This window comes from Electrona antarctica, assembly GCF_951216825.1.
Source record: "Electrona antarctica genome assembly, chromosome: 13".
In the NCBI taxonomy this organism is placed as follows: Eukaryota; Metazoa; Chordata; class Actinopteri; order Myctophiformes; family Myctophidae; genus Electrona; species Electrona antarctica.
This window is the reverse complement of record NC_136794.1, coordinates 9,957,552-9,977,324: the sequence shown is the minus strand read 5'-3', so window position 1 is coordinate 9,977,324 and position 19,773 is coordinate 9,957,552. Positions and strand designations below refer to the sequence as shown.

The following is a 19,773-nucleotide window of genomic DNA, read 5'->3' as shown; positions in this document are numbered from 1 at the left end:
TTAATCAGTGTTAATGCAAATGAAGAGGGACAAATTAATTAACTAATAGAGGTGTAGTCATTATTATATAGTGTTATATTTGAGTAAAGATAAAACGAACAAATTAAAGGAGTGCCTGATCAGTGAATGATGTAATTTGTTACATATATTATGATGTTATTTTATATCTTTTACATAAATATAGTTATAACACTGGTTGTAGTCTATACAGTAATTTATGTCCTGTGAGTCTGTCTGTCTGTCAAATAGTCTGAGGGGAAATTGTATACCACAGTTGCTCATCCAGTAAAACAAACATGAAAATGCATTTAAGAATGAAAATGCATTAAAATGTACAAAGATAATATTCGTCTGTATAGAGCGTCGCAGTCCCGCCCCCTTTCATGACGACGCCAGGCCCAGGAAATGATTCCCAATGCATTTTTCCCATAGACATTTCAAAAAGTATTTATTTAAAGACGGTTACGCCGCGGACAAAGCCAACTCGAGTCGTGACAACTCATGACAACAAACACAATATTTTGGACCAAACAAATAATTACAAAGAAGAAAAACAACAAAAAAAGTGTTGTAACCTGCCGTTTCTTCTTATTTCTAATTATTTGTTCGGCCCAAAAAATTGTGTTTGTTGTCATGATTTGTCATGACAAGAGTTGCTTTGTCCGCGGCGTAAACGTCTTTAAATAAATACTTTCTGAAAAGTCTATGAGGAAAATGAACGGAGAATCATTTCCTGGGCCCTGGTAGGGGGCGGGACTGCGACGCTCTATAGTGCATCTGTATATCCTGGTGAAATCGTGTAGAGTGTGATCCTCTGACACTGATAAATCATGCAGTCTGGAAACCACAAAGAGTTCTCAACTCAGAGACTCAAGACAGAGAATTGTGTAGAACAAAGTGGAGATCCGGGCAAGACCGTAGAGGTCGAAACATGAATAAAGTTTTCCTCCTTTTTAACATTAAGTGTGCCCGGATCTCCGCTTTGTTCTATATATGTGTTATCCCGATTGATCCCAGGAGCACCTTTTTACTATTTTTTAATTTTTTATACCGGCACACCTCCTGAGCACCTGGTTGCTTCCTTGCCTCTACAGAGAATTGCGTAGTGTGAAATGCACAGCGAACTGATGACTATCTGACCACTTTGAAAGTTGTGCAGCGCGTAGCGTAGGGGCATTCTCTTCTCTGGGGATAATAAGGTCCCTGGTTTGAGAGATCCAGGACTGGCAATTCGGGGTGCACACGCTTATCCGACACACCAAAGGTCCGACATGCGGGAATCACCCGTCACTCCCAACATGCGTTGGTCCGACGTGTGTTAGGTTATCGCTCTAATGACTGTCAGTCCTTTAGTTTGGTGTGTCGGAACTAAAGCCTGAAACCGGTAATTCAAACTTGCCAACCATGTGGCTATTTGTGGATGTGGCATGTTTTCAAATTCTACCGAAGGTCATTTCATAATGTAACTCAATTGAGTACCACAGACGAAAAACAAAAAACAGTCTAAGTCCAAATGTCATTCTGACCCCTCCACGAAAAAGCCTCGTTGTCCTGAACCCTTATCTATCATTTATACATTATGGATCAATAGTGTGGACTTAGACAGTTTTTCGTCTGTGGCATTTTACCTTCATAGAGTACTTTAAACCAATGGATGTGGATATCAACAATTACAGTACTGTGGTGTTTGTGTGGTTTTGGTAACCTATTGCGGTAACCTAGTGTGTGTGTGTGATTTGATATATCTCTTTAATCTCAGTAAAAGCTGATCAAGTCTTTGACCCATGAATGGATGTTATTGAATTTGAGGTCGAAGATTTAGATAACTTTGCCCTATGCCACACAAATAACACTCCATTGTATTTATAACTGTCTCAGAAGGTAGATCGGGCATGTGATCATCAGCAGAAGGTATCAGAGCAGTCGGATGCCTTGCATTCAAACTGCACTATATTAACTCTTTTAATGCGGCTAGCTGTTAGCATAAATGTAGTTAAGCTGTGCCACCGCTGCGTCCACTTTTACATGATCAGTTTCCTCCCCCTTTCCGCCCCTGCGCACACTCACTGCAACCATGTCCTATCATTAGCATTAGCGCACACTGTTTACCTCTCGCCTAGGGTTGCCACCCGTCCCTTAAAATACAGAATCATCCCTTATTGGAGAATTAAATGAAACGTCCCTTATTGAACCAATAAGGAACACAGTTTGTTCCTTATTTTCCTAAATAGCCTCTACACGTCAACACTGAATTTAACAATAATGAACAAAACAAAACACAGGAAATATTAAAGTCAGCACAATTGTTCTAGCAGGAGGCACACAGTACCTAAAGTAGCCTAAACCAGTGGTTCCCAAAGTGGGGTCCGGGGACCCCCAGGGGTCCTTGAGGGAGTTCCAGGGGGTCCCCAGCTAAATGATAGTTTGGAACCAAATGGACCCTTATGGGTCTGTAACTCTGAGTGTACAAATGGAACCAAATGGACCCTCAGAGTTAAATTAACATTGATTTTACAATATGAATTGGGGGCCCAGAGATAGAAATGCCATTAACTGGGGGTCCGTAGACTAATGCATGTCAAACTGGTACTTGAAATTAAATGGGTTGAGAATCACTGCGTAAAAATCCTCTCTTATGGGGGTCGCTGGCATATATTTTCTAATGGGGGTCCGCGGGCTCCTAGTATAGAGTCCTGTAGCCATTCCAGCCAGGTGGGTTCGGGGAGTGAGGCCAAGTAGTAGCCTGACCAGTTTGTTTTGGGAAGTCTGGAGCCTTGTTTTAAGGGCCTTTGAGGTGCTGTGGTACCGTCCAGGAGGTGCATGCATAGTCGAGGAAACCTTGTACGAGGGCTCCTGTTAGGGTCTTCAAGGTGTTTTTGTTGACCAGTGAGGAGATCCTGTATAGGAAACTTGTTCTTTGGTTGACTTTTTTGATTACGTTGGTGGCCATTTTATCACCGGAAAGATTTGACTCCATGATGGAACCTAGGTAGGTAATTTCATCTTTTCGTGTTCTTCATGTTCAGTTCATTTTCAGTTCTTCATGACCCAAACATCCAGTAAGGGCGAAATCCATTTGACATTTGACAAACATCTCCTGAGATCGATTCGGTATGGGACCTTATATTATTTATCATCTTATTTATCCGTGTTTTTACAAGATGTCATGTCAGTAGTATTTCTAATACCTGCCCAATAGCCCACATCTTGGCTGCTGATGTGGGGATAGGTTAGCCTGCTATTTCAGTAGACTATTATAGTTGATTGTTTAATAATGTTGAGTTTTAAAGTCTAATATAAATATAAATCAATATAATTAAATATTGTGCCCATTTAAAGAACCACTCGGATTCACAATCAGAACTCTTTATGTTGTTATGCTCATTTGGAAAACAAAATTCTACTTCAAAAGTTGTGGATAGCGTTAACAATAAGTTGAAGGGAAACTTCAACTTATTGCTTCAACTTATTGCTTCAACCTATTGCTTCAACCTATTGCTTCAACCTATTGCTTCAACCTATTGCTTCAACTTATTGCTTCAACCTATTGCTTCAACCTATTGCTTCAACTTATTGCTTCAACGTATTGCTTCAACCTATTGCCGGCCTTGCCGCACACGCCTGCGCCGCAAGGCCGTGGCAGGCGTAAAGAGTGTCCCTTATTTCAAGATCTCAAAGGTGGCAACCCTACTCTCGCCAGGAACGTTGACAAATGACATCCGAACTTTGCCAAGGACAGCAAGGACTTTTTTTTGGTGCTATCATGTTGCTGTTTATACATTTATGTTCAATAAACTATTCAATCAATCAATCAATCAATCAATCAATCAATCAATCAATCAATCGACTTCCATCCATATAGCCTAAACTCACCAACATGTTCTCTTGAGATTGCAATGAAACTGGATTCAGATGATCCTTACCATATAGATTTATTGGCTACTTCGTGGCCGTTGCACTCATAGCAGATGCAGATCTACAAGCTCACAACATGTTGAGGACACGACGCATTGTGAGCTTGTAGATTGGCTATGTTCGAGGTGCGTACTGCGTATACATTAGTTATGCCACATAGCCACAGTTGCTGGGCACCCCTCGCCCCCTACGCACCAGTTGCTGGGCACCCCTCGCCCCCTACGCACCAGGATTTGTTTTAATCGCAATAAAACATCCTGTTGTGAAATTCGACCAGACCAATATAATAGTGTGTCTGCGACGCGTGTCTGTCTGTCCAAACTCTGCCAAGAGGCGAGAGCAGCAAGCACTTAAAACGGGGAGGGACCTTTGCTGGTAGAACTCAACAGATCTACAAGCTAACAACATGTCGCCAAGCGATGCGTTGTTAGCTTGTAGATCTGTTCTTTTTGCATGCGCACAAATGGGAGATACCAACTTGCAAGTCGAGTCGCCAAGACTCGCCATACAGAGAAAACTTGAAAATAGATAGGTACAACAAAAAAACCTATACATTTTTAAAATGCAAAATTCAACAATTTAAAATTGTATAACCCCCACTAAAGCAAATAAAAAACATGACCCCGTAACGCTCAAAAAAATATATGCCCCGTTTTGCATCATGCCAACCTTTGACAAATAACGACCAGTCCCTAATCCAATATATTGTAGATGATGGTATATATCGTATTAGACCTTGAAAGCCTGAATGCCAAACCTATGCCAATATTTGTTCTTTCAAGGCTGAATTCTGTTAGCCTGGGTTCCAGCCTGAATCGCTGCGTTCCGTGATTCTGAATTGTCACTCGCTACTCAGTCTGGACAGAGGCTGCTTGACTCGCGTTTCATAACGTCAACTGTTACGTAGCCACGTTGTTGCTGATACAGTTGGAGGCCATCGATATTGTCCTTTTCTTTTTGCTGAGGTTTGCGTGATCTGCGCAAAAGGACAGTTAACCCATTTTGGGCGGGAACCCCTTTTGGTGTTTTAAACATTGTTATAATTTAGCTATTGAAAAATAGCAGATCTCATAGCGCGCCACCGAGTGGCACGCTACGAGCTTGTAGGTCTGCTATTTTTGAAAAAACGTGAAAATATTTATTTCAGAAAACTGGAGGATTTAGAAGGATTTTTTAAAATTTTGAGGTCAGGCCTAAATGGGTCAAATGATAAGGGACAATATCGGTGGCACCCAACTGTACGTCAGCCAGCGCCACTCTGTCCATGCTTCTCACTGTTAGGGCCGTTCGAGACTTGAGAGTAAAAACCTACAGTAAAATGTAAACGATTCAGTAGTCCACTGTCAGATTCAGTAGTACAAAACAAACAGATGGCTGTGTGGGGTGAGTTTGGTGACTGATAAGGGGACGTTGCAGGACAACAGCAGTAGATGCACAGTTGTGAATTAGCCCTTCACTAAATCCCACCCCAAAAAAGCGATTGTCCAATGCCAATCCAAATAGTTTAGCAACGGTTACTATGCAGGTCAAGCTTTCTTCACTGCTAACGTGCCTATTGGACAAGGATGGGTTGGGGAGGGACTTAGTGAAGGGATAATTAATACAACGTCAAACTGGTGTTTTTCCTCAACCCGCACCACAGACCAATGAGAAGCCACGGTTCCATTTCAACCTTTCATATGTCCCGCCTACCTTGGAGATTAGGAGACTGTCCAGACTGAGTTGCGAAGTGACATTTTCAGATTTGTGGCAGAACGCAGCAAACCAGGGTGGAACCCAGGCTAGAATTCTGTCAAATTATAATTTTGTGGCAAAAGATATTCTTCCAGCAGCTTTCCAAATTAAACAATTTCAGGATTAATGCATGCAGAGTCATGCTCACTATGAGAGTCGAAATCTCTCTGTGACAACCAACCAAATGATGTGTGTGTGTGTGTGTGTGTGTGTGTGTGTGTGTGTGTGTGTGTGTGTGTGTGTGTGTGTGTGTGTGTGTGTGTGTGTGTGTGTGTGTGTGTGTGTGTGTGTGTGTGTGTATTTTTCTTCTGTTTGTTCATTATCTTCCGCTCCCTCATCTTCTCATAGTCGTATTCTTCGACTGACTGTTTGGAGCCAGCAATTTGCCGATTGCTAATTATTTCTCTTTTTTTGTGTGTGTGTGCAAAACTTTGGCTGAATGTATTCAGCTGCTCTGCATGGTGGTGAGGAGGTCTGGCCCATCAGGGGCACCAGCAGGTAGTCATTTGCAAATAGTAACACCGGGAGGGAAATGACATGCCACTGCGAACAAAACATTTCATGGGGTGTTTGTCTCGATTCCATTGCCTAACCCGTTCTGGGCGGGAACCCCCTTTTGGTGTTTTTTAAGCATTGTGTTATGCTTTAGCTATTGAAAAATAGCAGATCCACAAGCTCATAGCGTGGCACTCGGTGCCGCGCTATGAGCTTGTAGATTGTAGCTGTAGCTCTGCTATTTTTGAAAAATCGTGAAAATGCGGCGCAAGTCTTTGAATATATATTCTTTCAGAGCGAACGTTTTTCAGATCTTTGCTTCTGCGGGGTTCCTGGAATAACATAATTTCAGATGGGGGTCGGTGGCCAATTACTGTACATATCATTTTTGGGGTCCTTGACATGAAACATCGAGCACCACCGATACAGAAACATAGGTATTTCAGAAAGGATTTAGAAGACATTTTTTTAAATTTGATCGATGTTAGGCCTAAATAGGCTAAATTAAATGGCGCAGTGTCTCCTCACATGTACCGTGTCCCAGAGTATCGGTAATGCTTCCAGACGGAGCCATCAGATCCTGGTCTGTATCTGTATGCCATGTGAACGGGCAAACCGCTCTGATATATCATAATGTGACATGACGTACCAGTGTGACTGTATAAGACGGGCTTTCGTGTCAGTTTTTATCATCAATAAATATGTTTTGGGTTCCCAAGAGGGGAAAAAAATGAATTAGTCGTCTATTTAGAATAGATTTCATTTTCACAACAACATCATTAATGTGTCAAAACAAAAGTGTAACTTACATGACATTCACCCCCCACGCATTGGAATCCAAACAATAAACCTTTTAATTAGAAAATCAGAAAATTGGTAGGAACGTCGTGTCTCAGCCAACACTTACAGTAGGCAGCTAGAGGCAGTTACGAGAGGATCGAAATCCTCAATTACTTTATCTCTGTCCCCTGAATACCCTGACTAAATGTCAAGATCATAGAGTCCCCCTGGGCTTAAAGGGGATGATATCAAAAGGCTTTTTTTTCCTCTCTGTTGCTTTATGTTCCACTAAATAACACGGGTCTTTCTCATCATTGTCCCTCTCCGTGTTCACTGTGGCCTTTAAGCCGTTCTGGGCGGGAACCCCTTTTGGTGTTTTAAGCATTACTTTAGCTATTGAAAAATAGCAGATCTACAAGCTCATAGCGCGCCACCGAGTGGCGCGCTATGAACTTGTAGATCTGCTATTTTTGAAAAATCGTGAAAATGTGGCGCACATTTGGAATATATATTTTTTCAGAACGAACGTTTTTAACTCAAATCTTTGCTTCTGGGGGGCGTCCCTGGAACAACATTTTCAAATGGTGGTCGGCAGCCAATTACATATAATTGTTGGGGTGTTTGACATGAAATATTGAGCACCACTGATATAGAAACATGAGGCTTTTCAGAATTTTAAAAAGACATTTTTTAAATTTCGACGCCAGGCCTAAATGGGTTAAGTTCTCCTTCCTCAGTAAGATACAGATAGGCTGTGACCTCACCCCATTCCCAGAGTTCAAAGCGGACTCTGGTCTGTGAGCCTTCATTGTTCGGCATGGTTAAGGATGGCCCAGTCTCTGTGTACTATTGAATTTCAAACACCTCGCAGACGTTGCTTTGCTCTTTTCTCAAGGAAGAAAATAAAAAATAAATAACAAGTCTCTCATGCCATTAAAAAAAAAAGAAACGAGCGAGGTCAGATTGTTTTTTTTAAATCCGTTTTCAACAATAGAGATCAGTCAGCAATGCAAAACGTTTCCTTATATTACCATTAATGTTGGTTAAATACAATATGCAATCGCACATGAAATGAGCATTCAAGGAGACCCTTTCAACAGCTACAATATCATTAAAGACATATGAAGCAGGATGGATAGCAAAATATGCAAATTAGAGCACTTTCAGCCAACCGACATCAAAGCAGTCACAATGTAACCCGCCACAAATAGAACAAAAGCATTAGCTGCAATAAGATTTGCCCCCGGGGTAAGTTAGGGCACAAACGGTTGTTGTTGATTCTTGTGCTGATAAAGCTTGCTTTAGCATCACCACCACCACACTGCCTATGCACATACACCAGTGGAGTGGATTTAATCGCGCTAATTAGAATGCACTCAAGGCAAAAAAAGCAACATCTACTGGAATAATCTGAGGGAAAAGATCTCCACTCCAATTTATTCTACCTCGTCTTCATTTTTTCCGGTGGGCTGAGCAGAGAATCTGCTCTTGGTAAACGGGTGAGCGGCTGGTGTCTGGTGGTTGGGTGCATGTGTCACTTTGGTCCTATTGCCATTTAGAGGACAAACAGCAGGATGCTGAGGGGGCCACTGGTAGGGAGACTGTGCTCTCTGTGTGAATGTGCGTGCGTGCGTGCGTGCGTGCGTGCGTGCGTGCGTGCGTGCGTGCGTGCGTGCGTGCGTGCGTGCGTGCGTGCGTGCGTGCGTGACATAATAGCAGCAGGGACAGCAGAGACAGTAGACAGAAGCCATGGTTGTCCATACCTGTGGGTGGCATCATGCCAGGGGACATGAGGCCAGGTACTGAGTGGGGGTTCATGATGTGGGGGTTCTCTGATGTCACGCTCTGGGTTCTCTTAGGAGGCCGACCCGGTCTGGAACTGGAAGAGAGAGTAGAGACACAACCCAACAGAGAGGAGAGAGAGAGTGAAAAACGAGAACAACAGGGAGGCAACGAGAGAGAAAGGAATATTGGGAGACTGGAGGGAGGTGGGGAATGGGGGGGTTAGGGGGGGGTGGAGGGAGGTGGTGGGGGGTGGAGGGGGGGCTAACATTTGGACCACTCCAAAATGCAATTCCATTCCAAAGAGCTAACATGTACTGTAAATACATTTCTTTTCAAGGACAGTTGCTTTCTGCAGCTCAAACATAATAGACTTCCATAACTAATTAGATTACACGGTGAATTCATTTCCTTTATTGAAGATCAACCACTTTTTTTGATGCATAATTCATAACCCGTACCTCGTTACCTGTTCCTCCGTATTAATATCCCCACCACTATTTGAATTGCCTTGTTTGCATATGCTAAAATCCGGCGAGCGGCCCCTCGGCCTGGAAATTACATGTTAACTTGTTATAATTATTGCAGTCAGGCCACTATTGATTTATGAGACTTTTAAAAGCCAAATATGTGTAGTTCTGGTAATGAATGATATTTTAAGGTTCTTCAGGAAATTAAAAGGCAATGGCTGCCTTAGGAAATGTTCTGCTTGCTTGATTTAATGCGCGCCTTAGCTGGAAGGTGGTGTGACAGAGTGATTCAGACCTGTTGGACGGTTCTGATGGGGGAGTTTTATTACACCAAACGAGGGGCACAGATCCAGCCGTGATAAATGACCGTGCCACCTTCGCCGCGGAGGAGAAAAAGGGCCCTCAAAGCTACACACTAGATACACTCCTGAAATTTCCACACATCTTACTCATTCACTTATTAATACAGCTTCGAGTTACAATCAATACCTCCTTCGCTGGCTTTAGTTACAACGAAAAAGCCTATGGGGGAAGAGAGATGCAACGAGCATACAGTATAATCAAGGGGATGGGGATTCTACGGAGGTGTGTTCTTTGTGAACTAGGTGTCTGTGCTGAAAATGAATTACTGTGACATGACACTGGTGACTTATTGGTTACAAGTAGGGCTGAGCGTCAGACAAGATTGTTCTAGACATTTATCATTATTTGCTTATGTATAGAATAGGGCTTAAAGTGGTTAAAACCAGGAAAATACATATTACGATATCCAAAATCCCAGACAATATCTCATCATAACACGATATGGATATATTGACCAGCCCTAGTTGGTCAATATATCATTTTACATTATTATTTTTAGATACAATTGTCCAATCTAAGCTTTACAGTGGCACTCACTTACTCATAGGTTTTATTCCACCTCTAACATACTGTATGTCGATACAGTTAGCCACCAGAATACAACAATTTACAATTTCAATTTAGGCCTTTAGCAGACGCTCTTAATCCAGAGCGACTTACATTAAGCAAGAACAAAAAGCATGAGAATACATCACATATATAAAATGCATTTATCAAGAAACATGCGTAAGGTAAGCTAAGAACGTAGCTAGAACATATCTATATAATGACACTGTACATATAAACTATACATATATACTATACTATGCTGTACATATATACTATGAAGTGCTATGACTACATACAATGCAATTATTGTGCTGTCTACATAACATGCTATAAGTCTGTATCAAATGCTATCTAAGTCTAAAAGTGCTGTCTAAGGGGGTAGGGTAAGTGCTATGGGCCATGGTGGAGTCTGAAAAGGTGGGTTTTCAGACTACGGCGGAACAACACTACTGCATGTAGGTGTACTGTACTGTACATGTTGCTACCCTCTGTGTGAGTACACTTGATTTGTATACAAGTGCTACAGTTCAATTATTTATCATTGAGTGCAATGTATATGCTACCGTTCCCTTTCAACAAGTGCAACAGTTCATACGTAGTTATCTATTTACCAATGCTGTCCATATCATATTATATTGCTTGTTGTATATAGTTTCTAGCTTCCATCTCTATGTTCATCTTTGTAATTTTTTAGAAATGTCTCTAATGCACCAACATCACCGAGACAAAAACAAGCATTAATACGCAAAACATCACCGGGAAAGAAAGATAATACCGATTCTGATACTATTACCCACTTATTAAATGTATGTATTTATGAATATTCTTAAAACAAATACAAAATACACGTTTCTGTAATTTACTGCCAACTTACAAACAATTGAGTTCATCACTGTTAAAAAATTCAAACATGTTACACAGTAGACTGAGTAGGCCATTAACCCATTTTGACCGGAGATCAGATTCTAAAAATGTCTTCTACATCCTGACAGTTTTCTGAAAAAGCTATGTTTCTATGTCAGTCGTTCTTCGATTTTTCAAAAATAGCAGACCTACAAGCTGGTGGCACGCTATGCGCTTGTAGATCTGCTATTTGTCAATAGCTAAAGCATAACATGATGCTAACACCAAAAGGGGTTCCCGCCCAAAATGGCAAGCCACCAAAGGTGTAATTAATTAAATAAAATGTTTGGGCAATTTATTTACTGTATTGCTATTGTGTTTTCTTGCCTGTCTTGCGAAACTGATTAACCTCTCTCTCCTTAATCATTTCAACCAGACCTCGAAACATTTGTATTCACCGATACCTTGAAGAACCGTTCTTATAATGAACAAAATGTGTAATCTACTCAAAAGTAACTATTGAATAAATAACTAATTAAAAAAGTAATTTATACTACCATTTGTTTCCTTTTTACATGCATGACCAGTGAAGCATTTTACCGACACATACAATGTGTTGCTATACCATGTATAGTAGCTATGATGATATATGTGGTTGTGTTGTCATATACTGTTGCTATAACTGAATTTATTCAGGCATGCTTTTATGTGAGGTTTATTTACGTCAGTGGTGTTAAGTGACGGAGAGAGAGAGAGAGAGAGAGAGAGAGAGAGAGGTGACTGAGAGAGAGAGAGAGAGAGAGGTGTACCAAGACATCAGAGACACATACTTCCCACAGATTACAACCACACACGGAGATTTTGAAAACATGACCAATGACAAAAAACTCCCATATCTGCTGGGCGAAGTACAACAATGTGCAAACACAGCAGCAAGATTTGTGAGTTGCTGTGATAGGAGAAGGATATCAAACGGAACACAACCACCCTAAAGACTAATCATTGTGTATATTCCTGCACTATACCTGCATCCAGTGATCTTGGTACAATATAGAAATTGATCTATTGAAGATTCTGACGTTCAAATGTACATATTTTTATGTTTTGATTGTATTGCTGTATTGTTGTATTGTGCTTTCTGCTTTGGCAATGTAAACGTATGTTTTCTCATGCCAATAAAGCCCTTTGAATTGAATTGAATTGAATTGACAGAGAGAGAGAGAGAGAGAGAGAGAGAGAGAGAGAGAGAGAGAGAGAGAGAGAGAGAGAGAGAGAGAGAGAGAGAGAGAGAGAGGTGACTGAGAGAGAGAGAGAGAGAGAGAGAGAGAGAGAGAGAGAGAGAGAGAGAGAGGTGACTGAGAGAGAGAGAGAGAGAGAGAGAGAGAGGTGACTGAGAGAGAGAGAGAGAGAGAGAGAGAGAGAGACTAAAAGTAGTCCTTCGTCCAACGGTGTTTCATTGAAGTGAAAACACACAAGTGAGGTGGACTGAGAGCATGGAAAGGGTGAACTGAGAGGACAGAGAAGGGGAGAGAGAGAGAGCGAGGGGGGAAGAAACGAGTGGCCGCTCAACCTAGGGATGTCTCGAAATGTAATTCCTATTTCTATAGAAGCACCTCTTTGATCTTATGAGAGGGAGAGATCGCAGACAGTTTTGCTGTCATCACTTTCACTTGTACTCTGGCTGAATTATTTATGAAAGACCTCAATGGAGGGCCTGTGATGGGTAAAAAGGCCTTTTTACCAACAATACTAAAAGCAGGAGGGGAAAAAAAAGAAAACTTGAATGGACAAAGGAAAAAAAGTGTCATATCAACTTTAGATCACGTTAGAAGATCTTAACTTGGGGTACAAAGATCCAGTTACGCAGAGGTAACGATAGGCTGTTGCAAGGGAATATGCCTGGTGTATTATACTGTTATACTTTAGCTATTGAAAAATAGCAGATCCACAAGCTCGTAGCGCGCCACCGAGTGGCGCGCTACGAGCTTGTAGGTCTGCTATTTTTGAAAAATCGTGAAAATGCGCACAAATCTTTGAATATATATTCTTTCAGAAGACTTTTTTTTAATTTTGACGTCAGGCCTAAATGGGTAAAGCCACATTTGCAACATACCATAACCAGCCATGGACGCTTGGACATTGACTGAACTGAACAGGAGCTTTGGAAGAAGGACTCTTCAAGCATATGTGGCTACTTTTCAAGAAGAAATGTTATCTAATTCCCTTGCGGTGGGTGAATAGTACTAGTCTGAAATGGTCCAGTAGCAGTGCATTATAGACAGGTTATACAAAGGCTATGTCCGTACATTATTCAACACAATTTAAGTTCTGAATGATTTCTGGCAGGATTTTCCTTCACCGATATGTTTGGCTTCCATGGAGTCAACAGACGAGGCGTGCAGTCAAACACTGATCCAGATCTGTGGTGGCCATGGACCCATCCAGGCTAATAAGCTGTGGGTCCAGAGAGGAACTCAACCTGGCCTCAAACAAAAGAGCCAGGCTATTTATCAAGTGGCAGATGCTGATTCCCTAAATAGCCCTGGCACAGAAACGGCTTCAAACTAGGCCATTATTTTAGAAAAAAAAGATGGAACTGGATTTATGATTGGAATTTTGGTTGGGAATTCTCTTCTCCCCTTTTGCCTCTTCTCAACTTGTCTTTTTGTGTCTTGTCTTGTCTTGTCTTGTCTTGTCTTGTTGTGTTTTTTTTCTTCTTCTTATCTTTTCTCTTTTCCTTCTTGAAATAATGTTAGAAAAAATAAAAAGAACCCTGCCAAAAGTTTTATATTGGGCTCATTCGGACACAGATATTTTAATTTTTCGAGGTCAAATCGTCAAACAATCATATTCCCCCGCCTATATTTATGTTTATACTAAAGATATCCAGGGGCCTCAATGTCTCTGGCTTCAATTAAGGAAACAAAATAGGCCCCCACCAGGGCCTGGGCCAGGGGCCACAAATATGTTACACATCTATTCTCTCTCTCTTTCTTTTTTTGTTTTGCTGCCATGGTGAAAAGAAAATAGTGGGTGAACTTTCCCTGAACCAGACTTCCTTTAATGGGCCCGGCTCCGTGTTGACCCAGCAGAGTTGACTGGAACCTGATACTATCCAACACACTGCGCTGCACAGGCAATCAGATTACCCAGGGCCCAACAATACACTCCACGCAGGTCCAATTTCAACGCAACAATGCAATAAAAGCTCAATAATTAAATTCATGTTCTCACCCAGTTTACAGGAAGCCAACACGAGGTGATAGGTATAATAAGAGGTATAATATCAGTACGAGTGTGTGTGTGTGGGGGGTTTGATCTCGCAGCGAGAAATTCTGACATCTCGCCATCAGACCCATTTCTGTCGACGGAAGCAGCGACCGAGATCTTATTACCCAGAATGCCGTTAATGCAGCCGATTATGATCCGTTATAAATCAATTGAAACCACAAATGCAATGTTTAGCCCAAGTAAGCACCCTACTCCCCCAACTGGATTCGGTTACAAACAACAATCATCCGCCCCTCCCATCCTTTGATATCTTTAGGAATTCAACCTGGTTAAGTCAACAGTGGGCTCCAGTTTGCAGGGGAAAGAGCATAATATTATTTCCTGTGTTGCCTATGATTGAGCCATTAACCTTTTATCTCAGTCTTTTGTTTGATGTCTCTAAAAGGTAAGGATGAAGATATTTATTCCATTTCCGCCCAGTCGGCCAAAACAAGCGAGTGAATCATTCCGTCTGGGGCTTGTGTAAACAAAAGGCCCTCTCCAGGTCTCTGCCAATCAGGCCTTATAAAATATTAACCCAATGTCATTGCCCTTTTAAAATCTCTCACCTAGAATTCCCTAATTGTTCCTTTTCTTTATCTCTCCAGTGCAGAGAGTAAATAAATTAACAAAATAGCTTTTATCGCCCAGAGTAACCTTTTAACTGAAGGATTATCTGGGGTTTATTTTTCATTTCTCTCCGAGCGATAGCGGAGCATGCCCCATTGATTGGTTTGCTGAGGTGGTGACCAGCCATGAAAACAAGGTCCTATTGATAAAACAAAGCAGCTCCTTACCTTTTAACTGCCAGGTCAGGCAGAAATCCTGAGGCCCCAGACTGTCCAGGGGCCCGAAAAACGCTGAGTTTATATTTTCCCTCCGATTTGGTTCAATCAAACAGTTTAACAATATGCATGCAACTCTCCTGAGAGGTTATCTGTGTTTGTTGAAAGACAGGGATAACATGGCTGCGGTATATTACTAGCAATTTACAATCGCTGCAGATAAGATAATGGTGTGTTGGTGGAGGTGAATGATGAAATGTTTAACTTTAATTATAAAAATGAATTATTTTCGCCAACAACGAGCCACTGCTGTTTGTTTTCTTTGTTTGAGAATAAAGTGGAAAACGAGGCCCGGTGTTATTGAAAGTGATAATGGACATGCCAGTGTTTATGTCGGACGTGAACGGTGAGCGCGCGCGACCACTTTGACGGATGAAATTGAAAAATGAAAATGAAAAACAAAAAACATTTGTAAAAAAAAGAAAAAAAAAAGAAAATAATCCAAAAACGCTCCCGAAAGTGATTGGAATAAATGTTGCCTTCAACGCGAAACAGATCTATATTTCCTGCTGACCTTGGCAGTCTACTGGTGGTGATGATCATAATCTCACAGAGAGCTCACAGTGTGATACATGGGAATGTATTCACTCATCCATCTTTTTTCCCCTGCATCCATCTATCCTCACCCCCATCTTGTATCTCTATCTGTATTTGCATTGAGCCTATTCTTGGTTTATCTCAATCAGCTTTCCCTTGCACCTGTCAAACGCCGCCTTGCACAGGTAGCCACATCAGCCCTTATCAGATCCAGATAGCTAGGATTACTGTTGAGTTTGTGAGTGCGAGAGCGCTAAACAGAAAACCTGCGCGCCGCGCACTCACACACACTTTTTATTTATTAGCAGTAGGAACAGCTGCATCCGCTGGCAAACAGTGAACTTTTGTTACGGAACAATATATCACAGATCAAATGGCGTTGGAATCAAAGGAGAGGGGAGAGAGCTAGCATCAATCCCACTGAAACCCTGTTTAAAGTGCTGTCTGTGCTGTGATCCCCGTGCGGACCTCAGTGTACAAGGATCTGAGATCACTGGTGGTTGGGAGAGTGCCTTCCTGGTGCCTTTGTTTGGGCTCATTCCCTGATTAGGACCACGCTGGGGCGGGGCGATCAGATTGCCTGATGGGATGGCATGGAGAGAGGAAAATGTGAGCACTGTCAAAGTCCTTCCTCCTGCCTCGGTTCACCTCAGTCGAGGCTGCTACGTAGCCGCCGTGGAACGCGCTCCCAGCTGGGCATCCGCGGAGAGCATGCCGTACGGTAGCTACAAAGGGCTTACTCGAGTAATCACGCTCCATTACGAGACGTTTGAAGCCTCTCGACTGTGAAACAGAGTCTTAAAAAAAAAAGATCTTAATATGTGATAAACTGCTGATTATTCCCATGCATCATTAATGTTAAAAGCTGATTTCGTAATTGTACATCCCATAACTACAGAGTTGGAGATTGTTTAGTATCACGTCGACAGCCTCTGATAATGAGTAAGCAGACTTCCTACATCACGGGAATTGATGAGGAAAGCCTAATTGGTTGACTTTTCCATGCCTAATGGATGATTCTCTTAATTAAAAAGATACTGTACCAAATGTTAGAAATCAGATAGCGCTTAAAGTAAATGCAGTTAATCAAATGTATGAGAATGAACAGTTCCAGGAAAGACTAAATGAGATTTGTAGATATGATTTTGCTCCAATATTTATTAATTGCAAGTGCCTTTGGTATAGCAAAAACAGAACAGGTCTTATCTTCAAGCTGTGAGGAAATTTCATCTAACCACTCTGACTGATCTCTCTTTTTCATGAACTGCGATGCATATGAAACAAGTCTTCAAAACAAGGCTTTAAAAACTTACCCAGTCAGGGTGCCTTTGAGGATATTTAATTAAAATCTAATCCTGCATTCATTAAGGCTCACATAAATTAAGCTGTCATTCATAAGATTTATGGATTCTCATTTGCATATTGCATACAATTCATCAATTACTCAAGTATGAAAGGAGCGCATTTCCCTTGGAGCTGCCTGCTAGCCTGCCAACATTTGAAATGAGAGAAAGAGCAGGACTGTCAGCCATTCAGTACAAACTTTCCCCACAATGTCTGTGCACTGATTAATCTCATTTTCTAGGCATCCCTTACAAGATTGTACACAGTCCAGCTGCACTTTTCAATTATTTCTCCTGTCCTCTCAAGTAACTTTGAAAGCGGGATGGGGCTAAATGCAAGACAGAGGCTACTTTAGACCTTTATGTTATAACATGTCTTTTTTCTGCCGGGGTAATAATAAATTAGAGATAGAAGGGGTTTCGTTTCGCGGAGATCCTAATGGAAGGGAAAACGTAGTGATTTTATTGCAAATCCCATCAGGCAAATATTCCGCGTGCTATAATAGCATATTTCCTGTCACATTTAGAGCAGGCATTCTGACAGAGGGAGGGGAAAAGGGAGGGTTTTTATGGAATGGAAGAGAGACAAGTGCAGACAGAAAACAACAGAGAGAGAGGTGGTGTTGGTTGGTGGTGGTGGTGGTGGGGGGGGGCTTACTGCTTAAGCACATAAAAACTCCCTTTTTGGGTGCAGGGCTATGGGAAACGCAGTATGGAGTAAGTGCTTAAAGCAAGCGGAGCGTGAACGCATCTAAGATAAAAAGGTCAGGCAAAAACAAACAGACCACTCACGAGGACGAATAGAATTAATTGACTCATTAATATGCATGGCTAATAAAGCTCAAAATCCTAAAGCAAAAATCATTGTCAACCATTCCCTTTTAATGGCTCTTATTTTCAGCTTGAGGAGAGCCAGTCTACAGGGCGTATCAATCTTAGGAGGGGTGGAGTTCTTCCAACCAAACAGTCTAAGGGTAACCTCAGTGTTGTATGTTCATGTCCTCCCCGGTAGACAAAGGCAGAGTTGTTCTGCTGGAGGGATTAATTGAGAATTAATCCCGCTTTCTGGCAGTGGAACAGACCGTCAGTTAGTAGTGAAAGTCATCCTGAAGGGTAGTTAATTGGTTCCCCATAGCAAAAAGCTTTGGAGAACAGGAATCAAGGCTGCATTTTTCATTAATCCTCCCCATTGTTTTATGAAATTGTTGTCGAGTGTGACTTCAGATGGAGTCAATAGTTAAGGCTTTTAATTTGCTTTTAATTCTGCCAGCGGGGTGACAATTAACAAACCCCATAGAACAATAGGAGTGGAAATTATGTGTTCGATAGACTCTAAAATTGCTCCAAAATCAAAAACCAATAAGCAATTAATGTACTGCATTGCACACACGATAACTATCTCCGGTTGTGTGCATATCTCTCATACTATCTCTCTCTCTCTCTATCCCTGTATCTCTCTCCCCCTTCCAGCCATGCTCTCTCCCTGTGTCCATTCAAGCCTTTTAAACTTTGATAATAGCAACCAGAATGTCGGATGTGATTAATTTCAGGTCTAAATGGACACAACAGACAGAAAGGGTGATGTAATCATAACAGAGGGAGACAGAGTGACTAACAGGAGAGGGACACGAAAGAGGGAGAGAAAACAAGAGGGGGGGGTGGCGGGTGGACACAGTCATACAGAGAGACCTACAGTTAGATGGAAAGACAAGCAGAAAGCACGCACAGACACACACACTCTCCGGGTTCAAGCTAAACAGGAAGACCATGGTGATTAGCATTAATTGCACTGAGTATTGAAATCCTGAGTGAAACATTAAACAAAAATTATCTACTGTTTATTCACTTTTTTTTCTCTCCATGATTCTCTCTCTCTCTCTTTTTTTCAATAATTAATGAAAAGTAAATACATGGAGGAGTCCAAAAATGATCTGGGGAAACAGCAATGTTTACATAATTGGAAAAAAATACTCTCCTCTCTTTCCTCTCTCTCTCTCTCAGTCCCCTATCTCTCTCTCCATCTCTCTCTGAGAATGTATACTGTGTATACAGATTGAGAGAAAGGGGTAGGACGCTGGTCTGCCTCTCACTGTTTCCCCCGTCAGAAGTAACAGTGTCTGTTCCCCAGAGGGTTGGCTGCTGTGAGCCAGTGTTTGCATATTTAGATACAGGCAGCCCTGTTTATGCAGCCCCACTCTCGGCTGCTCAAGTTCACTCCGACGAGGGCCCTGATCAATTTGGCCAGCTGTGCTTTAAACGCTGTTTACAACAATAACATCACAGCTAACAGAGCACGCAACGTAGCAGCACGCAAGCATGCACACACACGGGCACACACATGCGCACACACAAATGCACAGCCCCTTTCCCTGAGGACGCGACAACAGGAGTGAGTGTGAGAGAGAGAGAGAGAGAGAGAGAGAGAGAGAGGCAGGGCTTCAGAAGGAAGTAAGGAACCCCCAGCCGGCGCATTCCCAGACGAGCATTTGTACTCGGTTAAAGAGGTATCAAAGCCCCGACTCCTCGGCACGACGCAGACGAATTGGATTCCGTCTGTGTACGTCTCTGTGATCCTTTCCGATCATGAATCTCTCACTGTGCTCACAGGCGTCGCAAGGCAAAGGGAAGGAAATAACAGGAACACAGGAGTGTGGTCCCGCAACCCCGAAAAACGGGCCAAATTGAAGGTGGCGTGCACCAGTTAACGCTCACGTCCCGATGACTGATTGGCGTCAAGCAGCCAATCAAGAGAGGCAGACCAGCTAATGCCCCAAAACAGAAGACAATTACCTCAGACAAGCTTTAGCGGGCTTCACAAACAAGTAAATCTTTCCCTATTTCTTGAGT

General features: G+C 42.0%; 1 protein-coding gene across 2 annotated transcripts in view; it reads right to left on the bottom strand.

The window, feature by feature from the left end:
* Nucleotides 1-19,773, bottom strand: part of dachd (dachshund d) — an 84,058-nt gene that overhangs the window by 41,612 nt on the left and 22,673 nt on the right. For both annotated transcript variants that reach the window (XM_079519052.1, XM_079519053.1), the window contains exon 2: nt 8,688-8,803. In XM_079519052.1, the coding sequence (XP_079375178.1) occupies nt 8,688-8,803 (116 nt within the window). The remainder of the gene's footprint in view (nt 1-8,687; nt 8,804-19,773) is intronic.